General features: G+C 40.1%; 2 protein-coding genes across 6 annotated transcripts in view; both read right to left on the reverse strand.

The window, feature by feature from the left end:
• The window catches only part of LOC130572258 (E3 SUMO-protein ligase RanBP2-like), a 34,092-nt gene extending 29,781 nt beyond the window's left edge, over positions 1-4,311 (reverse strand). For both annotated transcript variants that reach the window (XM_057363838.1, XM_057363833.1), the window contains exons 1-3: positions 4,128-4,311; positions 1,578-1,645; positions 680-791 (exon numbers count right to left, since the gene is read on the reverse strand). In XM_057363838.1, the coding sequence (XP_057219821.1) occupies positions 680-791; positions 1,578-1,645; positions 4,128-4,202 (255 nt within the window). In that variant the 5' untranslated portion in view covers positions 4,203-4,311. The remainder of the gene's footprint in view (positions 1-679; positions 792-1,577; positions 1,646-4,127) is intronic.
• A 3,401-nt stretch (positions 4,312-7,712) lies between these two features.
• LIMS1 (LIM zinc finger domain containing 1) overlaps positions 7,713-22,472 on the reverse strand; it is a 66,842-nt gene continuing 52,082 nt past the window's right edge. For 3 of the 4 annotated variants that reach the window (XM_057363867.1, XM_057363859.1, XM_057363850.1), the window contains exons 3-10: positions 18,766-18,832; positions 16,877-16,997; positions 15,864-16,013; positions 14,526-14,676; positions 13,604-13,696; positions 12,212-12,260; positions 10,029-10,104; positions 7,713-9,218 (exon numbers count right to left, since the gene is read on the reverse strand). In XM_057363867.1, the coding sequence (XP_057219850.1) occupies positions 9,104-9,218; positions 10,029-10,104; positions 12,212-12,260; positions 13,604-13,696; positions 14,526-14,676; positions 15,864-16,013; positions 16,877-16,997; positions 18,766-18,832 (822 nt within the window). In that variant the 3' untranslated portion in view covers positions 7,713-9,103. Of the gene's footprint in view, positions 9,219-9,594; positions 9,788-10,028; positions 10,105-12,211; positions 12,261-13,603; positions 13,697-14,525; positions 14,677-15,863; positions 16,014-16,876; positions 16,998-18,765; positions 18,833-22,472 lie in introns of those variants that run through there. The other variant, XM_057363876.1, reaches the window with a different exon arrangement.

Consider the following 22,472-nt stretch of genomic DNA (forward strand, 5'->3'; position numbering starts at 1 on the left):
TCAGAAAAGCCTAAGAGAAATAATGCAAAAGCCATCTCCTCTGCTTCTACCACTAGCTGCTGCTATACATGAACAGCAGGACAACGAAGATCTCTAGCCAGGTGTAAAAACTTTAAAAAAAAATTATGACACACAATTTAAGTGTGACAGCACTTCACAGCATTRTATTGCCCAGACTTCTAAGCACATCGTTCTCTCCAAAACCAGAACAAMGGCAATCCAACTGGAAATTTGACATATATGCTTGCCTAATCAAATTTAGATTTATCCCTCCCTTCTGCACCTCCCCTCTTCAAAACCAAGCAAACAAAAACCATAGGCCTACAGTCTTCTCTTAGCACCTAGGCTCCAGTTGTCATTACAGTTCACACTACAGAATTCCACAAYAGTAGTCCAAAAGGCAATGCATGACCTGGGGAGAATTTAACGGCAGGTAGCACAAAGATCAAGTCCAGAAGAGAAAACAAAGAAGCAACTTCAAAATAGACTACAAAAACAAGTGCTCTCAAGTGAAGAATCCTCTCTATAGTGCTTCATGTGCTTTCTCTAATGTGTATGACACAGTTTTCCAAGTAGCATTTTTTATTCTGTGGGTTTGAGAATGCTCAGCACAGAAGCATTTTCAAAGTCCATTTATAAAGGAGTAAAGCAGAACAAAAGGGGTCAACGTAGTACTTACCTTGTAACAACCAAAAGCTTTTTCTATATTATCCTCAGCTTCATAAATTTGTCCAAGAAACCTGTGTGCTTTGGGATCTCTCTCTTGTACATTGAGGTATGTAGATATATATCTATGAAGGGGAAAAGAAAGTCAGTTACTTGACCAATATTTTCAATAATACTCCCTCTCCCACCTGAGCTATAATGGCAACTTAATCTGTCATACAGGATGCAGAGATATATTTTGTTCTAGATGATTTGGCCAGACCACACAGAAGTATGGACATGTTTCATTCCAGACACTGTCAGGACCTTTAAGCTGTCAGCCATTGAGACATGGACTCTGCCAAGGGGGTACATGCAAAGCTGTTTATTCTAAAAAAAAGACTGCCTTTTATAATAATTCAAACAGTCAATGGTCTCTACTTCACATACAATATATAGCATATGGGTGAAGCTGTTCTTTCTTTGTTTTTTTTTTCCTCAAGGCCATAGTTCCCTGTGTACTGATCTCTCTGTGTGCTAACTATATCTATTTACTGAAGGGTTTGTATTCACTAAGGCTAACAGTTCGATGCTGTCCAGGGCCTGTACCCCCACAAGCAGCAACATGGTTTATACTTGTACTACTCTCAACCAGTATTTCTGTTCATTAAAAAAACAAAGACAGGAATTTGCAGAAACACCACAACAATGAAAAGACAGCCAATTCAGCCAGGTAAGTTTTTGCAGTACCACATAACTAGTCTTCTTTTAAGTTACTGTTTTACAAAGATTTAAATAGCATTCAATATCCACATTTACTGCTAGCTCAAAGCAGCATGATATTCAYCTTGGTTTCTCTGGTCTTCATATAAACATAGCTTTTCTCTTACACTTTAGAGAACAAAAAACAAATGCCCATCAATGCATGTTACCTTTTAGCAAGTTCATATTCTTTTATTTCAAAATACAGCTTAGCAAAGAGGAATCCTTTCATCGATTTCTGAAGGAGAAAAACCATGACAAACACACTTTAGACATTTGGTATTTCAAAAGTAATTCCCTAAAGAGTGACTTTTCAGCAATGCCTCATAGTCAAGTGACTGAATCTGACACATCATTTTCAGATCAAATCCACTCTCATATATAAGGGTKTGCTTCTGAAAGATGTAGGTTTGAGAATGAAAAGAATAAAAGTTTTTGCTATTAAAAAAGCTACTAGGAAAATAGAGACTAGAAGAGAAGAAAGCAACAAGCCTTTATACAYGTGGAAGAATAGGGTCACCTACATTTAGTGTATTCCTTTGCACTGCAGCAACACAAAAAGACAATCTACAAATCAACAGRTATCTGTCATTTAGCCCTACTGTAGTGTACTGTTACTAGACAGTACTGTTTAAGTATACCTGAGAAAAAAGCAACTTTTGTTTAAGTCATTCTCAGTTTGGGAAAGAAATACAATTATGCAGCAGTTTATTTCTGACTAAAATAACTTTAGCATACACACTCAAGCAACAGGTGAAACATCTCCTAAGGTATTTTTTAGGCGGTAGAACAAGGAAGTAACAAAGAAGCCAAGAYGGCAGAAGCAAAGTTAGGAGGAAAAGTGTGTAAGGAGTGAGTTAAAGAACTGACAAAGTTACAAACAAAAAGGCCGAAGTAACCAGACAAATTTAAAGCCTGAGCTCTCAATCAGTTCAAAAACAGATTTTGCTTTTGAACCAAGAAATACTGGAGCTAGTTACATCTATGATCCCAAACAAGTGTGTACATTTTGAAGTCACTTGAATTATGAGTCTCCCTCCTATCTCACTACCAACATTCATCCAAAATTTTAAGAAGTTAAAAATGAAAGCAGGCCTCCTTCCAGACTATATTTTTGAAACCTGTTATAAAAGGGTAACACTGAAATATGTAAGAGTGGAGCTGCATTTGGCATATCCTTTTAAATAGGATGAAAAACCTCAAAATAAATGCTTTGCAGCCTTATAAGCATCCCCCTCCTTAAATCAACRCAACAGGAAAATCAGTAACATTTTCCACCAATGACTGTGCTTATACAATTAGACGTAAGCATCACTTATTTTAAAAAACCTCGAACAAGTAAATGTGCACCAGTCGGTCTTAAGCACATCAGGAGAGGATTTATTTTCTGGCTGATTTCAATAGGAATATCAAAACAATTAAACACCTATGATTCGGAGAGTCATGCCCTAGACTTTGCCTGCTCTAAACAACACAAAATCAATTAAGCCACAGAGCAACTTCGCTGCTGTTGGGRAAGACATACAAATAATGACGATGTACACAAGCCCTGCATAAAGGCCCTACTGCATAATGGTGAACATGGATGTATTCACACCACACAACACAGTGCTGAATATTCTAACTTAAAAAAATCAATTCAGAGCAGCAGACCAGGATCTTTCAGGACTAAAAAGCTCCCATGAATTKCATCAGACTGCTCACTGTGATTCTTTTCCAGATATAATGAAAAGTGGCAACAAGTCATGCAGAATTCCTTATMCTTCTGTCCGGTTACTAAAACATAATCACAAGACTCTTTTTTCCCAGTTTTTCCTCTCTAAATACTTCTATAAAGACAAGAATATTAATGAAACTGCACATAAAACAAAACTGAAAGTATTTCACATGTTCCTTGTTTAGACTCTTCTCTGAAGAAATGAAACTCGGGAAACACAGGAACTAAACTCTCACGAAAATGAAGTCTGTGCTCAGAGAAGTGGAGGATTCTTTAAAACTATACCAGGSCTTACCATCTGTAAAATACAGATGCACACCTGTAAACCGCTGCTCCCAGTTAGGGAAAGCACATCCAGTACGCCAAACCCCTTGGCCCTTACCAGCTGTAAAATACAGATGTACATCTCTAGTAAAGCACTCTTCCCAGTTAGGGAAAGCACCTCCAACACGCGAAATCCCTTGGCCCTTCCTCACAGCTTTCTCTTCCTCAGTCGATTTTACAGAGATCCTCACTAAATACGCACTCAGAAATACTCTCAAAGACACWATAACTCACAGAATATCAGAATAGTCAGGAATGGGAGACACCTCTCGAAATCATCTAGTCCAATTCCCTCCCCAGGCGCGGTCACCTAGGGCAGGTGATACAGAAGCGCGTCCAGGTGGGGGTTGAGCGTCTCCAGAAACACATCCCGCCAGAGAGGGGTCGGCTTTCCTCTTACCGCCATGGATGAGGACGGGCCAAGCAGACCAAGCCCCAGCACCGAGGCTCCGGGCTCGGCGGGGGGAGCCCGCAGAGAGCAGCCGCCCCCCAGCCCGGCGGCGCAGGGGCAGCGAGGCCTCCCGGCGGCGCGGGGCAGCGGCCCCTCGGGACGCGCGACAGGGCCGCCACCGGCCCGCCACGCGGAGCGGGCACGGGAAGSGGCCCCACACCGGCCGCATCGAACGGCCGCACAGCCGCTCGGGCCCGGCGCGGGCGGGGAAGGCGAGGCCGCACTCACCTCTCTGGGGGACGGAGCCGCGGCCTGCACGGAGGCGACGTAGCGCTCCACCTCGGGCTTCGTGCGCCTCATCATGGCGCCGCCGCGGCTGCGGGAGCCGCGCCCGGCCTCTCTCCCGGCGGAACGCGCCTTCCCGGCCGGCCCGGCGGCCTTGGCCCGGCGCCTGCGGAGGGGAAGGAGGAGCGGGAGGGGAAGGAGGAGCGGGAGGGGAAGGAAGCGCACCAACGCCGCGGCCGCCGCGCGTTACGCAAGTTCCCGCTCAGCCGCGCGGCGCGCGCCCGGCTCCCGCCCCCACATAAACTGCCGGGAGGCGGGGCCTGGCCGGGCCCGCGCATGCGCACGGAGCGGGGAGCGGGGGTAGGAAATCTGTTACGGAAAATTGTGTGGGGGAGACAAAGYGTTAGCGTTTTCTCACCTAAAACTACCATAATTCTTACCTAAAGCTATGCAACAGTTCTGGTGCCCTCACCAGAAGAAGGASACAGAAGTGTTGGAGCAAGGCCAGAGGAGAAACAGAAGTTGATAAGAGGGCGGCAGCGTCTGCCCTAGGAAGAYGGGGMTGYTCATCCTGGAGAASAGAAGCTTGTGTGCAGACCTCATAGAAACCTTCCAGTATGTGAAGGGGGCTACAGGGAGCATGACAGGGACTCTTTGACAGGAACTGCAGTGATAGGAYAAGGAGTRATGAGTACAATGAAGAAGGCAATTWAGGTTAGATACTAGGAAATGCCTCACTGTGATGGTGCTGAGGCACGGGAACAGATTGCCCAGTGAGRTTTKGGATGCCCCATCCCTGGCAGTYTTCAAGGCCMGGCCASATGGAGCACTGARCAACCTGGCCTAGTGGGAGGYGTCCCCCRTGGCAGGGGCTTGGGACKAGATCTTTAAGGTCCCTTYCAACCCATAACATTCTATGMTTCTATAATTCGTGGTTCAAAGCAACTATACATTTAATCCATAAGCATAAGGGCCTTCTTCTGAGATCCAATGCTCTAGAAAATGAGTCTCCAAATATTGTAGCAGCTGTGGTGAGAAACCTTTTTTTTCCAGGCGCTGTGAATAGTATGATTAAACAGTTAAGCTCTAAAGTACAGTTGGGAATACAGACTAAAAGATGGAGCAGCAACCCTCAAGGTATGACAGATTTGCAAGTTGTAGCTGTACAGGTTTGGTGGCTTGAGGATTGAGGCCTTGAGGTGAAATTTCCAGCAGGAAGCCTCAGATTGTACTCACTGGAATTAGCCATCTTTCCTGCCAGTTCAGACACTTTGGTCAAAATGAGCCTCGTCTCTGAAGAAATGTAATTAAAAATTTCTTCAGTTCTCAATCTCAAATAACTCATTGACAGTCATACGATTCCTGCTACATCTAAGATAAACCGACAGCCCCACAGCTCTTACCTGCTTTGCAGGAAAATTAAGGAAATGTAGCCAATTTTTTAAGACCAGCAACATCCATGTACAACCTTGAYTGAAAGAATTAATCCTCTCTTTTATTCTTTCTTCTATTAACAGTGATTTATTCAGACATTGGATTTAATTCCACAAAAAAAAAACTTTTTTATTTTTTTTTCTCAGTACTTTTTAATGGTGTGCCTGCAGCTGGCAATTTATTATCTGCACCTGCCAAGCTAAGTAATAGAAGTATTGGTGCTTGTGCAGAGGAGAACACTGGAGTTTATTTAGCTCACTGGAGGGTATTACTGCTTTTCAGCTAATGGGGAGATATGAGAGATTACCTTCCTCTAGACCATGTCCAGGACTTTGCACTGGTCACTGTCTGACCCATCCCTGTGGAAATGGCACTCCCCATGTTGTCCCTGGTGGTCGCAGCTCCATTGCTAGACAGCAATGACTCGAGAGCTGTCCCTGCAATCTGATTGTGTTTAGCCCAGCTCGATACTTACCCACTGGAACGGGGCACAGGACGTGCCACTGCGTGCAGCAGAAAGGCTTTAGGCTCAGCCTCTCCCCCCTACAGCGACATCCACTGTCTTTCTGGAGTACTCCCCACTGCCAGGAGGCTTCCTAAAGGAATCTCTTGCCCATGCACAGTTGATCCATGCAGCAGAAAGGGGCAAAGCTTTTGAGGCATCCATTCCCAAACTCAGGCTCAAAGACTCWTTGACAGACCTTAGAGGGGTCATGAATAGAAAAACAGTACCAGATTCTGCCTCTTTCAGGAAAGTATGCGCAGCTATGCAAAATATTTGTAATACTATTGGGCCAGGAAGTGAGCTTCAGCACCAGACGTGTAATTGTCCAGGCTGCCTAATTGCTGGCTTGCTCCCTTGTTCTGCTTTGCAACTGCCTTTAATTAATCCTCTTCATGGCAGTGTCCAGGGGTATTATTCCAATGACAGTTTATGTCAGACAGCTCCCAAGAGAGCAGTATGGATTTGGGGAACTCTCCTCTTGAGATAGTACTCCAGTAATARTATTTTCACTATGAGGGTGATGAAGCACTGGAACATCCTGTCCACAGAGGTCTGTGAGATCGCCTTCTGTGGTGATGTTCACAGTTTGGTTAAGCAAGTCCTTCTGCACTGATGCAACTCTGAAGTTAGACCCACTCTGAGTGGATGGCTGGGCTAGCTCATCTCTAATGGTCCCTTCCAACCAGCATTTTTTTATTAATTTTATCAGGCTTTGAATTTTGATTAATTTTATCAGGCTTTGAACCCCCAAGTACCTTAAGATGCTTTCAGCACTACATTTGGGGTCTGACACACGCAAGATTGAGTTCATGAAGCAGAAGCTGCTGCCTTGGTGAACTGCAGCACAGTGTTCACAATCAGGAACTTGGACATGGAAAAATCCACCCTGTGTCAGGCTACCAGAGTGGAGAGGAAATCTGAGGCCACTGTGCTACAGATGGATATAACCCCGAGCCATGTGGATGTGAGCCAGTCTTGCCATTTAGCCTTGGGGCCAGTGACCCTTCCCAACTCAGAGCAGTAAGGCTGTGCACACATAGGCTGAAGGAAGAGATCTACAGTCAGTGTAGCATGAAAATCTAGCCATTAATTACAACTGCAGGAGAAGSATTCCTGAGTATGGTGTAGTCAATCCATGGCACAGTCCAAAATCCCAACAGGGCTGCTGTGCTACTTATGTAAACAATTTTTGAGGGACATTTTAAGCTTTTGTGGTCTTCAACAAGGTCAGGGACTGCATTTATGAATGTTATGGCATWAAATAATTATGTAGGATAAAATAGTTGAAAAATACCCTACCAAGCAGTAAGCTGGAAGTTTGGGTGACAGTTCCAARACAGTGAAAACAGGAGAGTGAAAGTTAACAGGAGGAGGTATGTTTAACACTCAGACAAGATCCTTTAGGAAAACCTGTGCCTGTGCCAATTCAGAAAATATCCAGAAGAACTGGATATGTTCTTTATGAAACAAACTGTGGTTTCTTTTATGAACCTTAGAACTACTACAGACATCCTTAAGGAAAGGCATGTGTCTCCTCTATATCAGGATAATAAGGAAGTATTTACATAGTCACGGGTAAAAGCTCAGGGAACCAAGAGAGCCTTACTGCTTTCCCACCCATCTCAAGCATTTATTTCAGAGAGGCAAAACAAGGTTTAATAACGTGGCCTTTATTGATGACACTGGAAAGCAGATGTTTTAAAGTAACTAATTTTCCATAAACASGAAATAAAATTTTACTTCTCATGATGTAATTACATAAGATCTGTTTAAGCCACAAATGTACAAAAACTAAAAAAAAAAAAAATTGCATACTTCGTACCATCAAGAAGACCTAAATAACTGTATCTGTTACAAGAAAGGGAAAAATAAATCAAATTTGCATGGACAGAAGTCAATAGTATAAAACAACKAAATGTATATTATAAAGAATTTTGATTACTTGTAAGCTCAGTCCTTGAGGATGGCTAAAGAAGTAGATCCTAGCAGGATCAAACCTTGGATATTTACACTCAGAGGTGTAAAAGTAATATTGCCAGTTAACTGAAATGTGTGCACTTTCAGTATTGTTCAAAAAAATCAATGAAGTCTAGAAGCTAAATTTTGAATTTAGATGTTCACATTTCAAATAAAATGTTTTTTGCATCATGTATAATTAAGGCAAAGTATGTTATCTTTTGAAAATACCTTCCATATTGTTTCTGCATAAAAATATGAAATAAAAAATAAAACTATATATATTTAATGGAACACTGTTATGTATGGTCCAGCAGAATAAGGCACAAAAAGTAAATAGAATGCAAAAGCATATATAGAAGTTTATGTGTTAAGTGAAATATAGCAAAATTCAAGTAGTTTTGAGTATGTTCATTTCTTGCAATAGGAATACATTTTTTATATAAGTATCTCATGCTAAGCCTGATGTAGAAACATTCATCATGTAAGCATAATCTATACCAGAAGTAGGTCATTTGTAYAGTGGCTGCATTTAGAAATCTGATATTTTCAAACCATCTGAAACAAAGTTCCTTAATGAGACAACTCAGTCTGAAATCCAMGCTTGAATTTTTCCATAAGGCAAAGTATACTGGTTTCCTGCCCAAATCACTTGAGTTGGGCAAGTTTTRTCTGCATGCTTAATACAAAGGTTAATATTTTTAATAACATAAATGACAATACACGCCCCTAAAGTTAGGCACATTTGCMAAGTCTGTTTTGACAGGTGGTCTTYACAAGCAAATTTTCTCTCTCTGAGAAATTCTGCCCAGTTAGTGTACAAAATGGGCCACCTGMATCAGTACAATGGCATTATTGGTCAAAAACCTTTCAAGTGAGGTGGTATTTATTTTGGAAGTATGGTCTATTTGTCAACAAGTAAGTATACGTGTATAGAGAACAGAGAATCTTAATTAATTTTGTGTTTATATAAGGCATACATAATCATTTGTTGTCTGACTGCAGCCTCAGAGCAGCAACTCCTCTCTCCCCCCAAGTAATATCTATAACATTTTTGCAAAGAAGAGGAGAGCAGATGAAGTCTTTACTTCCTTCCCAAAGTTTCAGCTAATTTCTTCAGTCTTTTCTTCAGCTCTAGAGGAAACTTCTCGTAACACTTTTTGCAGACAGGCTTCATATCAAACTCAACAAATTTATTCCTAAGACGACAAAGCAAAAAAAGAGACAAAGTTTTAGCAGCCAAGATAGAGGGAAAATTTTTTTTAAAAAATCTATTAAATGTGTACAAGCAAAAAATTAATCCCCCAATKAATACATACACATTAAGTTAGTTTTACAAGGTTACATACACTGTGGACAGTAATTACAATACCCTGTGGAGTATGTTACACAGATTTTCCCCAAATGTCCATATTTATTAACCATGCAATTTTTAAAGCCTTTCAAACCTAACTGTGGACTAAACATGAGATAATGGAATAAATTAATATTGCATTGCAGCTGCGTGAAAGGTGTTTTGGTTTTGACTGCCACAAGTTCATGCAAAAGTGAAAAAAAAAGCATCCTTAGGACTAACCAAAGAAGAAAGGAGCAGAGGTGGTGGTGAGAAGGAAAAGAAGTTTACAAACAGATTGGCTTTTTCTTTTTCTGCTTCTCTTTATCCTTTGCTTCACGTTCCCGTTTGGCAAGTCGTCGCTTAAATTCATCTGGCATTTTCTCATAACAGTGTTTGCAGACAGGTTTTAGATCAATTTCAACAAACTTATCCCTTTAGAGTTAAACAAGAAAAAATAAAGGATGGAAAAGGAGAAGAGTTAGGAAGAATAACTRAAGGAAGACCTGAAGAGAGAGCTGGAAGAGATGTTAAGTACTAAGTGGAGCAAGAGGAAGAAAGAGGCAYTTATTTCCTCGATGCTGCTTACATGTTTTTCATACACTTACAGCACCATCTACACCTTGAAAAGAACCACTGATGGGTTTTGAAGGTATCACATTTATCCGTAACTTACTTGAGGGTTAACTTCGTGTTGCAAGTTGAACAAGCAAAACAGTTCACACACCATGCTTTATTCAGAGCAGACACAACTAGGGASATGGGGAAAAAAGAAATCATTAGCATTACCAATTAAAAAAAAAAGGTGACTACAAACATTTTAAGCTTACATATTCATGAGGTGTGAAGAACAGTCATTGATTCTTGCATCAAGTATTAAGGACTGTAACAATAACATGGCCAGACTAGTGAGGAACATTTTAGAACCTAATAAAGCAGTACTGTGAAGCATTGATACTTCTGTCTCTGAGGCAAGACCAGCTTAACCTATTTCTGCCTCCTATTTTTCACTTCTATTTCATCTCATACCCAGCTGATCAGAGGCAAYGGTTCTGTGAGGCCGCATTCAAACTTAATCAGGAAATGTTTCCAGCTGAAGAGCAAAATTGTGTTTATGTCTTCATTCAGTTTCATTTCATTCAGATCCAGTTCAGACTGCACTGCAATCAACAGTAGCACTTGCCCAGCTGAAGAAAATAATGTGAAGCCAGCAGCCAGGACACTGCTGGTAAATCAGGACTACCAAGGTGAAAATAAATATGGACTAAGACTTTTTATTCTTTGCTTTGCAGAGAAAGTAACTATTTTCTATTTGTTCTGCACATAAATCCAATTCCTATTCTTCCTCTCTTTCAGTACAGCTTTCCAGTTTTCCCTGCCAAATCTTTTTCTAAGTTAGAGAATGCAGGACAATATTTTTCTTATCAGGTTTTTCTCACTCGATTTCTCAATGTTTTTCTCACAGTATTTTGTCAACAACCAAGAGAACTGAAGCATTGTCATGCTGGGGTTTTWCCTGCACTATGGGGCAAGTATGTCCATAGATACACAGTTAGTCCACTACTTTCCAGAATAATATTAGACAGATGAAAGTCTTTGCTCTCAAGCAACCTCAGTAATGCAGTCATAGACACCCTCCTGAAAAACTGCTGCCACAGATATTTGTTTCACCAGACAGAGAACAATACTGGATACTAAATTTGCGACAGCATACTCAAATTTGTGTGCTGAAATGAAAGAAGAAATGTAATTCAAGACATACACTGAAAATAAAGAAATCAGTGTATACTATATTCTGTTCATTTCAGAGATTAAATGGGTGTCAGATTATGTGGTGAAAGGTTAGAATCATACAGAGATGTAGCTATCAGAAAAGTTCCAGTTCTGTTCATTTCAGTAGAATTTTACTGAAAACGAGGCCTCTTTCCTCTAAAGCATTTTGAATTGTCATTCTGCAGGTATAGTGCAGTGCAGAAAACATGGAGAAAGCACATCTACGGAATGCATGTCTTACCCTATAGTTACATGACTATAAACTAGTYCATGCCTCTTTTTGAATGTTAGAAGCTTCCTCCTACTTTGCTAATGGCTTTGGCGTCGATGAGGCTAACATGGTATTTACTTTGGACAGGGGTAAATAGGCACGTGTCACAATATTTTATGTGAATAATTTGGTTTTGGCATTTTATCAGAGCTAGTTATAAACATAAAAAAACTTCTCAAAACCACTTCCTTCTCCCAAAAAACCCAATCAAACAATATAAAAACAAAYTAATTACTTGCAGTTCTGCCTTTGTAGGACATGTATTTCCAAGTGTGATCATTCCTGGTTTTGTGAAATTCTCATAAGCCTAGATTTTCAAAAGACAGATGCCTGCAATAGATAAGTAAGTATCTCCAGGATTGAAACTGACATAATGGGAACAAGGTATTTAAAAAAAATCCCTAAGAGTGCCCACCTATATCTTTAGTATCCAAGTATTTTTTTTAAATTTGGATCATGATCCCCAAATTCATTTGAGGAGATGCCTGTATGGTTATTCTCACCCGTGTATGTGTTCTGTTTAGAAGATCATGGGGCAGGAAGCCACTTCTGAGCATCTCTCAGCATCCCTGGCCTTTGTATGTCACTAAGGGGTTTCACAGTTCTCTTCAGCCATGGAGAGATCTTCTACCATCATGAAATGATGAAAGGTTTTCTACCATTTGGTCTCTGACTAATCAGCTCTAATTTAATTTCTCATCAAGACAATTACTGTTTTTGTTTTAATGAAAACAGAGGGCTGTTTTCCCCTTACTTCCACTTTTAAAGAGAACTTCCATCAAAAAGGAACATTAAGGAAACAGAAAAGTGCTTACCATCTCCTTCAATCACACGGTTGCAATGGAAACAAACATCACCAAATAGCTGAAGAGAAAMGAGAAGTAATAAATTTTTAACATAATAATTTTATTGAGGGTAACTTCTAAAACTAGCAAAATAACTGTATCTCAGCTGATGAGCACACTTTCCTGTTTATTACAGTGAAATACAGAGAATGCTGGCAAGTCTGGTTTGGTTTTCCAAGTACATTTTGCATCATCTCATCACAAAGAATCTTGATAATATTAAGCATGAAAAACATTTGTTAACCTTTATTTGATTTTCTGTAAGCATGATTTTGTTTAGTTTCAACACATTTCTCTAATCCTGAAGATTTGAAATACAGCAGTTGGTGTCACATACATCTTGTTACTAACCAGAAAATTTAACATTGGGACGTACATGCATGACTAAAACAATATATTGCTGTTAGAAAATTTTATTTCTATTAAAAAAAATAAAAGAAAAATGTAGGAAAAAAACCCCATTCTTTTTCCAGGCTTACCATTTGTTCAMAACATAACAAGAAGTGCCAAAAATTTATGTATTTTTCTAGTTAAGCTGTACATACAGCTCTTGTCTGGTGTATRGACTTGCCCCATCCTGGCTGCAATACTATTACTATGAACGTCACAGCATTTACAGTTGGCAAGTATGCCAGCACCAATCATCTGCACTTCATCACTGACTAATTAAGAATCCATCTGTAATTAGCAGATGCCTTACAACTCCCAAGTGTAACCTCTCCTCCTGTATTTATGTAAGCAAGGAGGTGAACGTGACATGACACATGGCTTCCAAAGAAGAAAAGGTCTATGCACCATGGTGCTGGACTCCACATCCAAGGGCRTCKGGAGGGAGTGGTACYGTGACATGTAATTCCTACAYAAATGCAAGTGGTCACTAGAGGGTGTCTTCTGACAAATTTAGTCTTGGAAGTAATCAGCAACCTAATGACTGAGCAACAGCCTAKATCAACACAGAGTGTCTTAGAGCAGCAGCTGCAGGGGAGCCCACACCACTCACTGGGGCCTCCAACCACAGTTACTGAGTGGCAAATCTTTAACTTCTTCGGAGAGATTAGCTGCTGTGACCCACAGACATGTCAAAGCCTGTAACAGCTCTTAAATACCACTAGGCTTGAAGAACAACTTGATACTGATTCTCCTGGCCAGCCTTTGTGAAATACCTGCAGTTTTCTTTAATGCTACACAGATGAATAGGGAAACCTGTATAAATCTAACTCAACAGAACAGATGCTAATTGCCATTATGCCCACAGGTGCCTTTAACAAAACAGAACAATGTCCATGGTCTTACATCTCTATCTAATAAAGCTGATTTGTGAGTTTACCAATGAATGCCATTTTTAAATATATGCAACCTTACCTGATTGTAGTGGGTTTCACAATATGCCAAGCCTTTTCTCTCATAATGACGATGACCCAGGAATGGCTTTTCACATTTCGCACAAACAAAATGCTACAAAGAAAATTACAATACAWTTTTTTATCTTTTGGAAGTAACATAATTTTTTCTAAAAGCAAACTAACCACGTGCACTACTTGAACATGACTGAAGTCTATTGAGCCATCTTGAAAAGTAGAGTTAAAACTTYTGTTTCTACATTTAGACCACTAAAATAATATTTCTTTTAATGGCTTCAACATTTCAATCCAAAAGTTATTAAAAAAAAATCAAGCAATGGATTCTCAATTTTTATCAATGAACAGARTTAAGTTATTAAATAATCTGCATTWTCATTATACCGTTGTAAGGAAAACATTTCCTAAAGGAGACTTTCAAAACAACAGAAGGAATAAAATTTATATAATTAAAATGGAAGATGTGGACCTACATCTTGTATGTGGYCATGAAATATGAACTCTCACATGAACTGTTAAAGAAATATGTACAYAGCAGGTGACTATCAAAGACTTAAGGGTATTATGATGACTATGCAGTCTTCTGAGGGTATTAAAATGTTTAGCAATATGGTTACCATAGATTTTACTGCCTTTCCACATGTACTGCTTTGAGCCCTGAAATTTTCTTTTGTAAGGATCTTGTCATGCTTCCTTTGATTACTGATTTTAGTTTCACAGCCAAAGCTCTCTGTAAAGTGGGAAATAACTCCTATTTCACAGTGGAAGACCAGCCACAACAAGGTTGAAGAGAGATTTGGAGAGGGCATTTATACTCATGGCTGCAAACTTTGATAATCCTTTCATTGAAATTAATCAGCAAAATCACAGACCAATATGCTAAGGTTTACATTTGTAAGGGACTTTGTATAGCATCTGATGTTTACCTCCACATGCCATTGTTTGCCCATAGCATTCACCACACGGCCTTCAATTGGTCTCCTACAGGCCCCACAGATGGGGACACCCATTTTRTCATGGCAGGGTAAGCAGTAGAGTTCTCCCTTCAGCTCACGAGCATCAGCAGTAAGTTCCTTCCTGTTCAGAAGTTAATGAATTGAGAGCATGAATAACTGGCACTCGAAAATGTCAACTCTTMAGAGTTTCTGAAGTGAAAAAAAAAATTTAGCATTTGCTTTATAAATTGTATTTATACTGCAGTAAAGCAGCAGTAGTTCAACACAGTTCAAGACTGGTCACAGTAAACTGATAACAGGCTGCTAAGCGAGGTGCACTGAGTCTCTCTGGAAACAGCTGCTAAGCTATTGTCATTCTGCTTAAGCAGCACAAAACTGTGTGCGAAAGCTGCAGATATTTGGTTTACATTCTGGCACTTGCCACCAGTTTGTTTTAAATTTGCAAAATTGTAACTGAAAGTAAAATGTAGTCCTCTACATGTAGTTTTATTTTCATTGTATCAAACTTCAGAGAAAGAGAACTACAGACACACATGAGCTAGGCTTATTCTTTTCCCATCACAGAATCTTATAAACTTTATTTTTCAGTAATTGCATGGTTAGATAATGTGAACACCTAAACCTTAAAAGCAACTGTAATCACTAATACTCTCAACTGGTTTCCACTGATAYAACACTACATACTCTTATTCAAATYAGACTTGCYATGGCACTGAAATAGTAGCTTCCTTTGCACCAGAAACAAACAACTATGAATTGATGCTATGYCCTACAATGCTCTATGCTCCAATGCTCATCCTATATCTCTGCGTCAGTGCAGGATTTAGAAATGTGCAGTGTCACGTGCTGCAGTTGGACAACATGATAAAATGACATGGGAGAAAGCTTCTAAAAAAGATAAACTTTAAAAAGAGAGAACAAAGTTTGGATGCCATTCAATTAAAAAAAAAAAAAAAAAAACATAGGCAAGACAGTAATTCAAGCAACAAAAGAGGACCACTTCTCTACCCCTCCTAGCAGAATAGTGAGCTGTCAGTTCACTACTATAAAAATGGTATCTGTGTTGATACTTCATATTTTTAAAGTACCATATTGTCCTGCAGAATCCAATTTTTCTTCAGTCCCCAGCAGGACAGCTGTTGTTTGAACCCCACCAAGCCAAAAGCAGTAACAAACACCTGGCCACAAGACATGCAAACCCCACCCCCTCTTGTCAGTTGTAAAGGACAAGTTTTCACTTTAAGATGTAAATTGATGAAGCAAATAAGCCCAGCATTTTCCTGTTTCCCTTTGCAGAACTCAAGTTACCCGCAGTTTGCACAGTTGAAATGATCAGGGTGATAAGGATCATTTTTGAATATGAGAGGCTGTTCATCAATAATGGCATGACACTTCTGGCAAATGTACTTTCCCAGGCCTCTGGCTTTTTCCCTGTTATGGCAAGTACGGCAGAGATGTCTGAAACAGCATAAAAAAAGAGAGGTAAGCATTGCTACCAGATACTACAGCGCAACATACAAACAAAAATCACCCAGAACATCATTCCAATCAGTCCTTTTTCAAGTCTTGTTAAAACAACTTCCTTGCTAAGGCAAACCAAGTTTAAAGCACTAAAATGATTGCCAAAGTTCAGGATGATCATTTTATTTTCTGACACCAAGGGAGTATAATTTTTTCAGCTCAGCTGAGTTAAGGCCGTGTTGAAACACAGAAAACAGAGTTTCCTATAGCTTCTTGTTGCTGATTGTTTTACTTTCAAAATCTTAAAAATTTAGATTGGAAGCTGGATGAGCACACAGGTCCTACTTCTGTAGATAATTCTGTATATCATATTATATGTAAAAAGGCAATGGCCATATAATCCACTTGTAAAATGTAAAACATTCTTTTGATCCTAGCTGGTAAAAACATCCTACTCTCTGAAGTGTCCTACTGAACTTTTAGCAATTACTAAGAAATATGGTGCCAAACTAGACCAAAAGTAGAGAACCAAGTTGGGGAAAAAAAAAAGTAAACATTTTAATAAAAGGCAATGCTTCCATATCTGAATGTTTTCTCCATTATTAAATCTAACAATGGCCCCAAAATGTCACCGGGTAGCGAAAATATTTGCCATGAAACTTAGTGTTGAAGTAGGTAAAATGATAATATTCTAAGATACCCATTCTTGGTTTTGTGATGCACWCTTAGACCTTTTTCTCACAGCAGATACTTCAGTTGCTTCATCCAAGCTGGAAAGCTTCAGGAATCAAGATCTCTCAGTCCTGCTATTAGTTCATTTAATTTATGATCAGTTAAGAGAAGGAAGGGTGGAGATTCACCTGCCAGCATTCTTGACAAATCCAATATCAGCCAACACTGTTTGGCAGATATCACAGCAGAAGCACTCTGGATGCCAGCTATTGTTCATGGCTTTAATAACGCGACCAATAATGAACTCACCTGTAAGAACAAAACCAGAATATAAAAGACTATASTAGACAAAGTTAAAAGTAACCCACCAATGAATCACTACAATGACTATAATCATTATTCCTTTCCTTACCCCRAATCAGGTAGGACACATTACTTTCRATATCATAGTTCTGATTCCAAACCCTGGCATTTGGGTTTGTTTGTTGTTTTTTTGCTATGGGTAAGAAGAAAACATCTTTCTGATTGAGGATTTTCTGCTCTTTACATATGAATCCTTCTACACCGACACTCCACATTGTCTCTAAAATAATCCTTTTTTGGTCCCTTGCTGGTTTCACTTATCTGTTCTCAAACTGTTAAGAAATTTATGGAGAAYTTCATATAGTAAGAGCTTTCTTGTGTCCTAATCATCTCTCTCCTTCTTTGCTTTAAGAATATGACAATTTTAACTTGCCACGTACCTCTATAAGGATGGACAGTGTAGCCAGGGGCCCTAAGCAGTGCAAAATGCAGTGGTAGCTCAGCTCCTTAGTGCTGTCAGAGGCTGAGTTCTGGCTTTGGAGAACAACTCCAAGAGCTGCCAAAGGGCAGGTAACTGACCTAGATGATAATCTCCAGCATGTGACTCTGTAGCATTCCCATGAAGTCGGAGCTTTCCAAGAACAAAATCCAATGGGCTCCAGAAATGGCAGGAATGCTCAAGGCCTCATCGTTGACAACAGCCCCATTGACTTTGTCTGTGTTTATTAAGTACAAGCAGTGGAAAAGCCCAGCTCTGGGCAGGACCTTGGTGAGGTTTTAAGGGAGCTGGCCCTACCAGAAGACAGGATAGGAGAAGGGAGAGCTGTGACAACTGTGAGAAACAGGAGAAATTCTGGAGACAGGCAGCATAGCTCCTCACAAATCGCCACCAACTCATTTCTTCCTCTTCCCCTGCTTGTTCACATCTGCACCTTAAATTCACAGTTCCATAGCAACTACTTCCCTCTCCCTTGGAGTTCAACCCCTCCCTCCAAACAGGAAAAGGCCTCACTGAGATAAGTTAAAGGTGCCAAAGGTGCCATAGAAACACAAGGGCTTCCAGAGCTGTTTAAGGAATAGTCAAATAATGACTTTCCAGCCCTGTCTCAGCAAAATGTATCACACACAAGGGAAAAGGAAAATATGCAAATGATTACAGCACAGCAGATGCAAAAGCATTTGCATCAACAGTAGCAAATAAAAAGCAGCCCTCAGTTTCAGGTAGGATGGGCATTAGACACTGAAGCATTAAAGGTATTTGTTTCAAAAAAATCAGCGGGGGCCCAGCTGGCCATCCCTTGATTATAACACTCGATGATGAAGACACTCTCAGCTTTTGTGAAGCAGGACAGCATGGGTGGGTTACAAGAGTCAAAGCAGATGACAGAGTCTTGTTGCAGGGTTTCAGCTACGTGAGAGGGGACAAATGTCAGCACACAGAGACATGAGCACATATAAATAATCAGCAGTCATGAATGGTCTGTTCACTGGATATAATCAGGAGTTTATGAATGGTCTGTTCATTGGATCGTTGGTTCAATAGTTAAACTACTTACAAAAGAATCCAAGCTTTTATTTTTAAATCCTTTTAGTTTACAGCCTTTAGAAAAAGCAACTCTCCAGTTTCTTTGAAGTCTAGTTCATTCTGGAAGTTCAGAATATCAGCTGAACATGAGCACCTCCCAGAAAACAGACACTGGGGTAACACATCTTCCCCCAGTGACACTCCCATTTGTAATCGGTGTAAAGTGTTTCACTTTGAGTTAAAACTTACCACATTGATGGCAGCAAGGGGCAAAAAGCATTTGAAAATCATGTTCACAGTACTTCCTCCCTTCAAACTGCAAATAGAAAAAGATCTGAGCATTAGAGGGATGAGGAACATGCACTTAACATAAATGCTGCAACACCCTGGTGTTTACAGATATAATTAGGTAGTAAAACATGAGGGGCTGAGCAAAAAAAAAAAAAAAAAAAAAAAACAACCAAAAAAAAACCAGACCATGAGCTACATGTGCCAGACATTACATCCACCCACCTTAATCTTCAGTCTAGTTAGCATGTAGTGTTAATAGCACACCATTTCTCCAGAACTGCTGAGAGTGTAAGGCATTTTCTGTCACCCATTTGCATCACAAGAGACGTCTGAATTTTGACAGACTATTGAAACTGATGCAACCAAGCATATTCTGAGCAGAAAATTAGCTAACAGCCTTGGTCACCTGGAGGGAAGAAGCATTTCTCCTGAACTTGCTTGATGTGTTCCTCACTCTACATCTCCTGCCAGAATTACCATACCAGAGGAAGTACATATGGTGGGGGTATCAAGAATACCTAGGGGCAGAAATCTTTGCAATTCATGGAGCAGTATAGCCAAAACATGAAGGGAAATAAGCCTTTTCCTTCATTATGCTTATTTCATAGAATCATAAAATCATTTAGGTTGGAAAAGACCCTTAAGATAATAAAGTCCAAATATTAAGGAGTAAAGTTCACTACATCGATCAGATTAAATTGATTTTAAGGGATTTGAATTTTATCACAGCTTAGATAAGTTCAGCTACASCTCAAGCTCACATAGAAAAGAAAACCCATACGGAATAAAAAGAATCAACAGCACTGCATCAGTAGCTTAGTCAAAGCCAAATGTAGGCAACTACATGGTGAAATGAACGGAAATGTTTAGATTCCTTCAGGCACCACCATTATTAGGCAAAAATGCCAATGAGCATGTCAAAACCAAATAGACAATATTAGGTATGCGACAAAATGTTTGGATTTGAATATCCCAGTTAAAAACAGTGGAAAAAGGAGGACAGCAGGAAACCTTGTTCCTCTCTTTTTACGTGGCCTAAGACAAAACATAGTGAATAGCATAAAATACTACTCACAAAGTAAGGTTTTGTGCATGGACAAAAAATACAGCAATGTGTTTCAAGATTAACTGTTTTATCYGATGAAATGATAAGGATCTAATGCAATATAAATATAATAAATACTCTTGCAACTGGGTGCAGGATGGGGATCTAATGACACATTTTTAAAGTCACTAGATATTTAAGGTTAGAAAATTCCTGTGCCCAACCTGAATTGCATCTATTAGGAAGACAGTAGCTCMGTATAGACTTTTTCAGAAGTCTCTGCCAGAAATTTATCAGCTGCTATTCCAGTATAATATTCTAAAGCAGATTACTTTTTCATTTCAGCTTTTAAAAAAATAATATTTTAGAGGCACAGGGCTATTACTTTCTCAAGGAGTAATGGAAATTACTGATTCATTATGAACTGTGCTTGCTTCCTGACAGATAAAACCCTTTTCAAACTAAAAAAAAAACAAGCTTCCTGTTTTGCATAAACAGGTGGTCCAATGGGGGATGCTTAGGTTTGCTTGGATTTCAAAGCCACCACACRTTGATCTGGACAGACCAAACAGGTTTTCTTCCCCTCCTGTTTGTGTCAGGCAGGCTGGCTCCCATTCAGTCTTGTTTATATTTTCAACCTYTCTGCTCATTTGTGCTGCCCTTTGTGGGTGACCCAGGAGTTATCATCAGAAAAAACCTTGAGCTTCTGTAATGTATCTTAGAGTACATAGTTTAAAATCAAGATTGTTTCACCTTGTTGTATGCTGAAGGTCCATGAGGTAAATGGCTCTGCATAAAACATCGCACCCTGTCATAACCTCCAGCTTACCTGAATGTTTTTGGCTAACTTACGTGGAAAGACATGCACAAAACCTGRGTCTTTAAAGATTCTTTCTCTAAGGAAGATTTCAGTAAAAACCATTTTAACTGGGGGTACAACTGGAATAGAAATAAATCTGACTGTTCTGCCATTATAGGACTGTRCACTGCTACCTGTAGAGACTCTAATAGCAGATCTAGGGAAAACACACCTTTCACGTGGTAGAGTAAAAGCAGATTAAAATTTAGCATTCTAAAATTGCTACCACTTCACACCTAACACCAAAGGACCGAGTTTGGAAACTGTGCTGGAATGTGTTTGTACTAATTTTTCTTTAGATTGAGTGCATAAAGAAATTGCTAAAATGTTGTTACTGAGCAAACTGGAACACAGATCAAATATACCCTACCCACAGTTTCTGTGCAACAATGAGGCACACAGCTCTCAGGAGTCCAAGATATCATTTCTGACACAGGCTCATGAGGACATCCACAAAACTTCTGCTATGTTGTGCAGACTCTAAGCTGTGGATGGGCACTACCAAGCCTACGAGATAGTTGGCTCCAGTGCCAGACTACAGTGAGCTGTGCTGATCAGAGTCACTGCAAGGGAGCCCAGAGACAAGTCCTGCAGCACAGGAGACCTGACCGGTTCCACCCCCACCCATGGAACACTGTGTGACAGCTTATCTCAGCAGCATTTGACAGCAAATGTGATAAGCAACTTAATAACTAACTGGGGAAACCCTGCAAGGCTTGCAATAGGCAAGGGAATAATATTTGTCTTCCTAATTGCTAAGAGCTGGAAATCATTTCCAAGCAATACTAGCTTAGCAGGCACAAAATAAACACARATTCATTCTGGGCAACTAAAAATGCCTGCATTTACCCATGGGAACCTGCTCAGAAAAACACATTACCTGGCCACACCTCCAAACATATCCATCTTCTCAAGGACTGCATTAAGCAGTCTAAGGAAGATGTCCTTTCTGCCAGTCACTTTTTCTTAACAGTGATACAGATTATCTCARGTCCTCTGAATGCTGTCAGCCACTCCTGAGCACTCACCAACCTAAGCCCACTTTCTGCCTGCTCAGGGCTGTCCTCCCTCTCACATAACCACAGAATGGGCCAGGTTGTAGGTGGGGTCACCTCTCTGCTCAAGCAGGGTCATCCTAGAGCATATTTCACAGAATTGTATCCAGATTGAGTATCTCCAGTGAGCRAGACTTCACAAACTGTATCAGTGCAAAGTAAAGAAGTTCTTCCTCTTGATCAGGTGGAACTTCCTGAGCATCAGTTTCCACCCATTGCCTCGTCCTGTTGCTTGGCACCACCAAGAGGAGCCTGGCTCCCTTCTCTGATACTTTCTCTTCAGATAATTACATACATTGATGAGGTCCCCTCTCAGTTGTCTCTTCTGGAGTCTGAACAGGCCCAGCTCCCTCAGCCTATCCAATGTCATTTTACCTCCGTAATAACTGTGGCAAGAAGCGTCTATCCTTAACTGAAACTCTCCACYTTCTATGTAATATTTCTCAAGTTACCCAGCCTAGAAAAAAGCCAAACTCTAGCCAAAACATATTTAGCACACAGTGTTATTTCAATTCCTGRGAAAATCTACAGACACTCACTTCAGACTCACTGTCTTTGAGAGCAGCATGTTTCAGTAAGAGATGCTCAAAGGCCAGTCATCATCAATATGAATGCTAACAAGGTAGCAGTAGGAAGCAAAATGCCYACATCCAATATATCTAACACTACTAGGATATTTGCCCTCTGCCACAGTGTTTCAGGTATG

This window comes from Malurus melanocephalus, unplaced genomic scaffold (genome assembly GCF_030028575.1).
Source record: "Malurus melanocephalus ecotype Western Australia unplaced genomic scaffold, MMel_1.1 scaffold_1, whole genome shotgun sequence".
NCBI classification, from domain to species: domain Eukaryota; kingdom Metazoa; phylum Chordata; class Aves; order Passeriformes; family Maluridae; genus Malurus; species Malurus melanocephalus.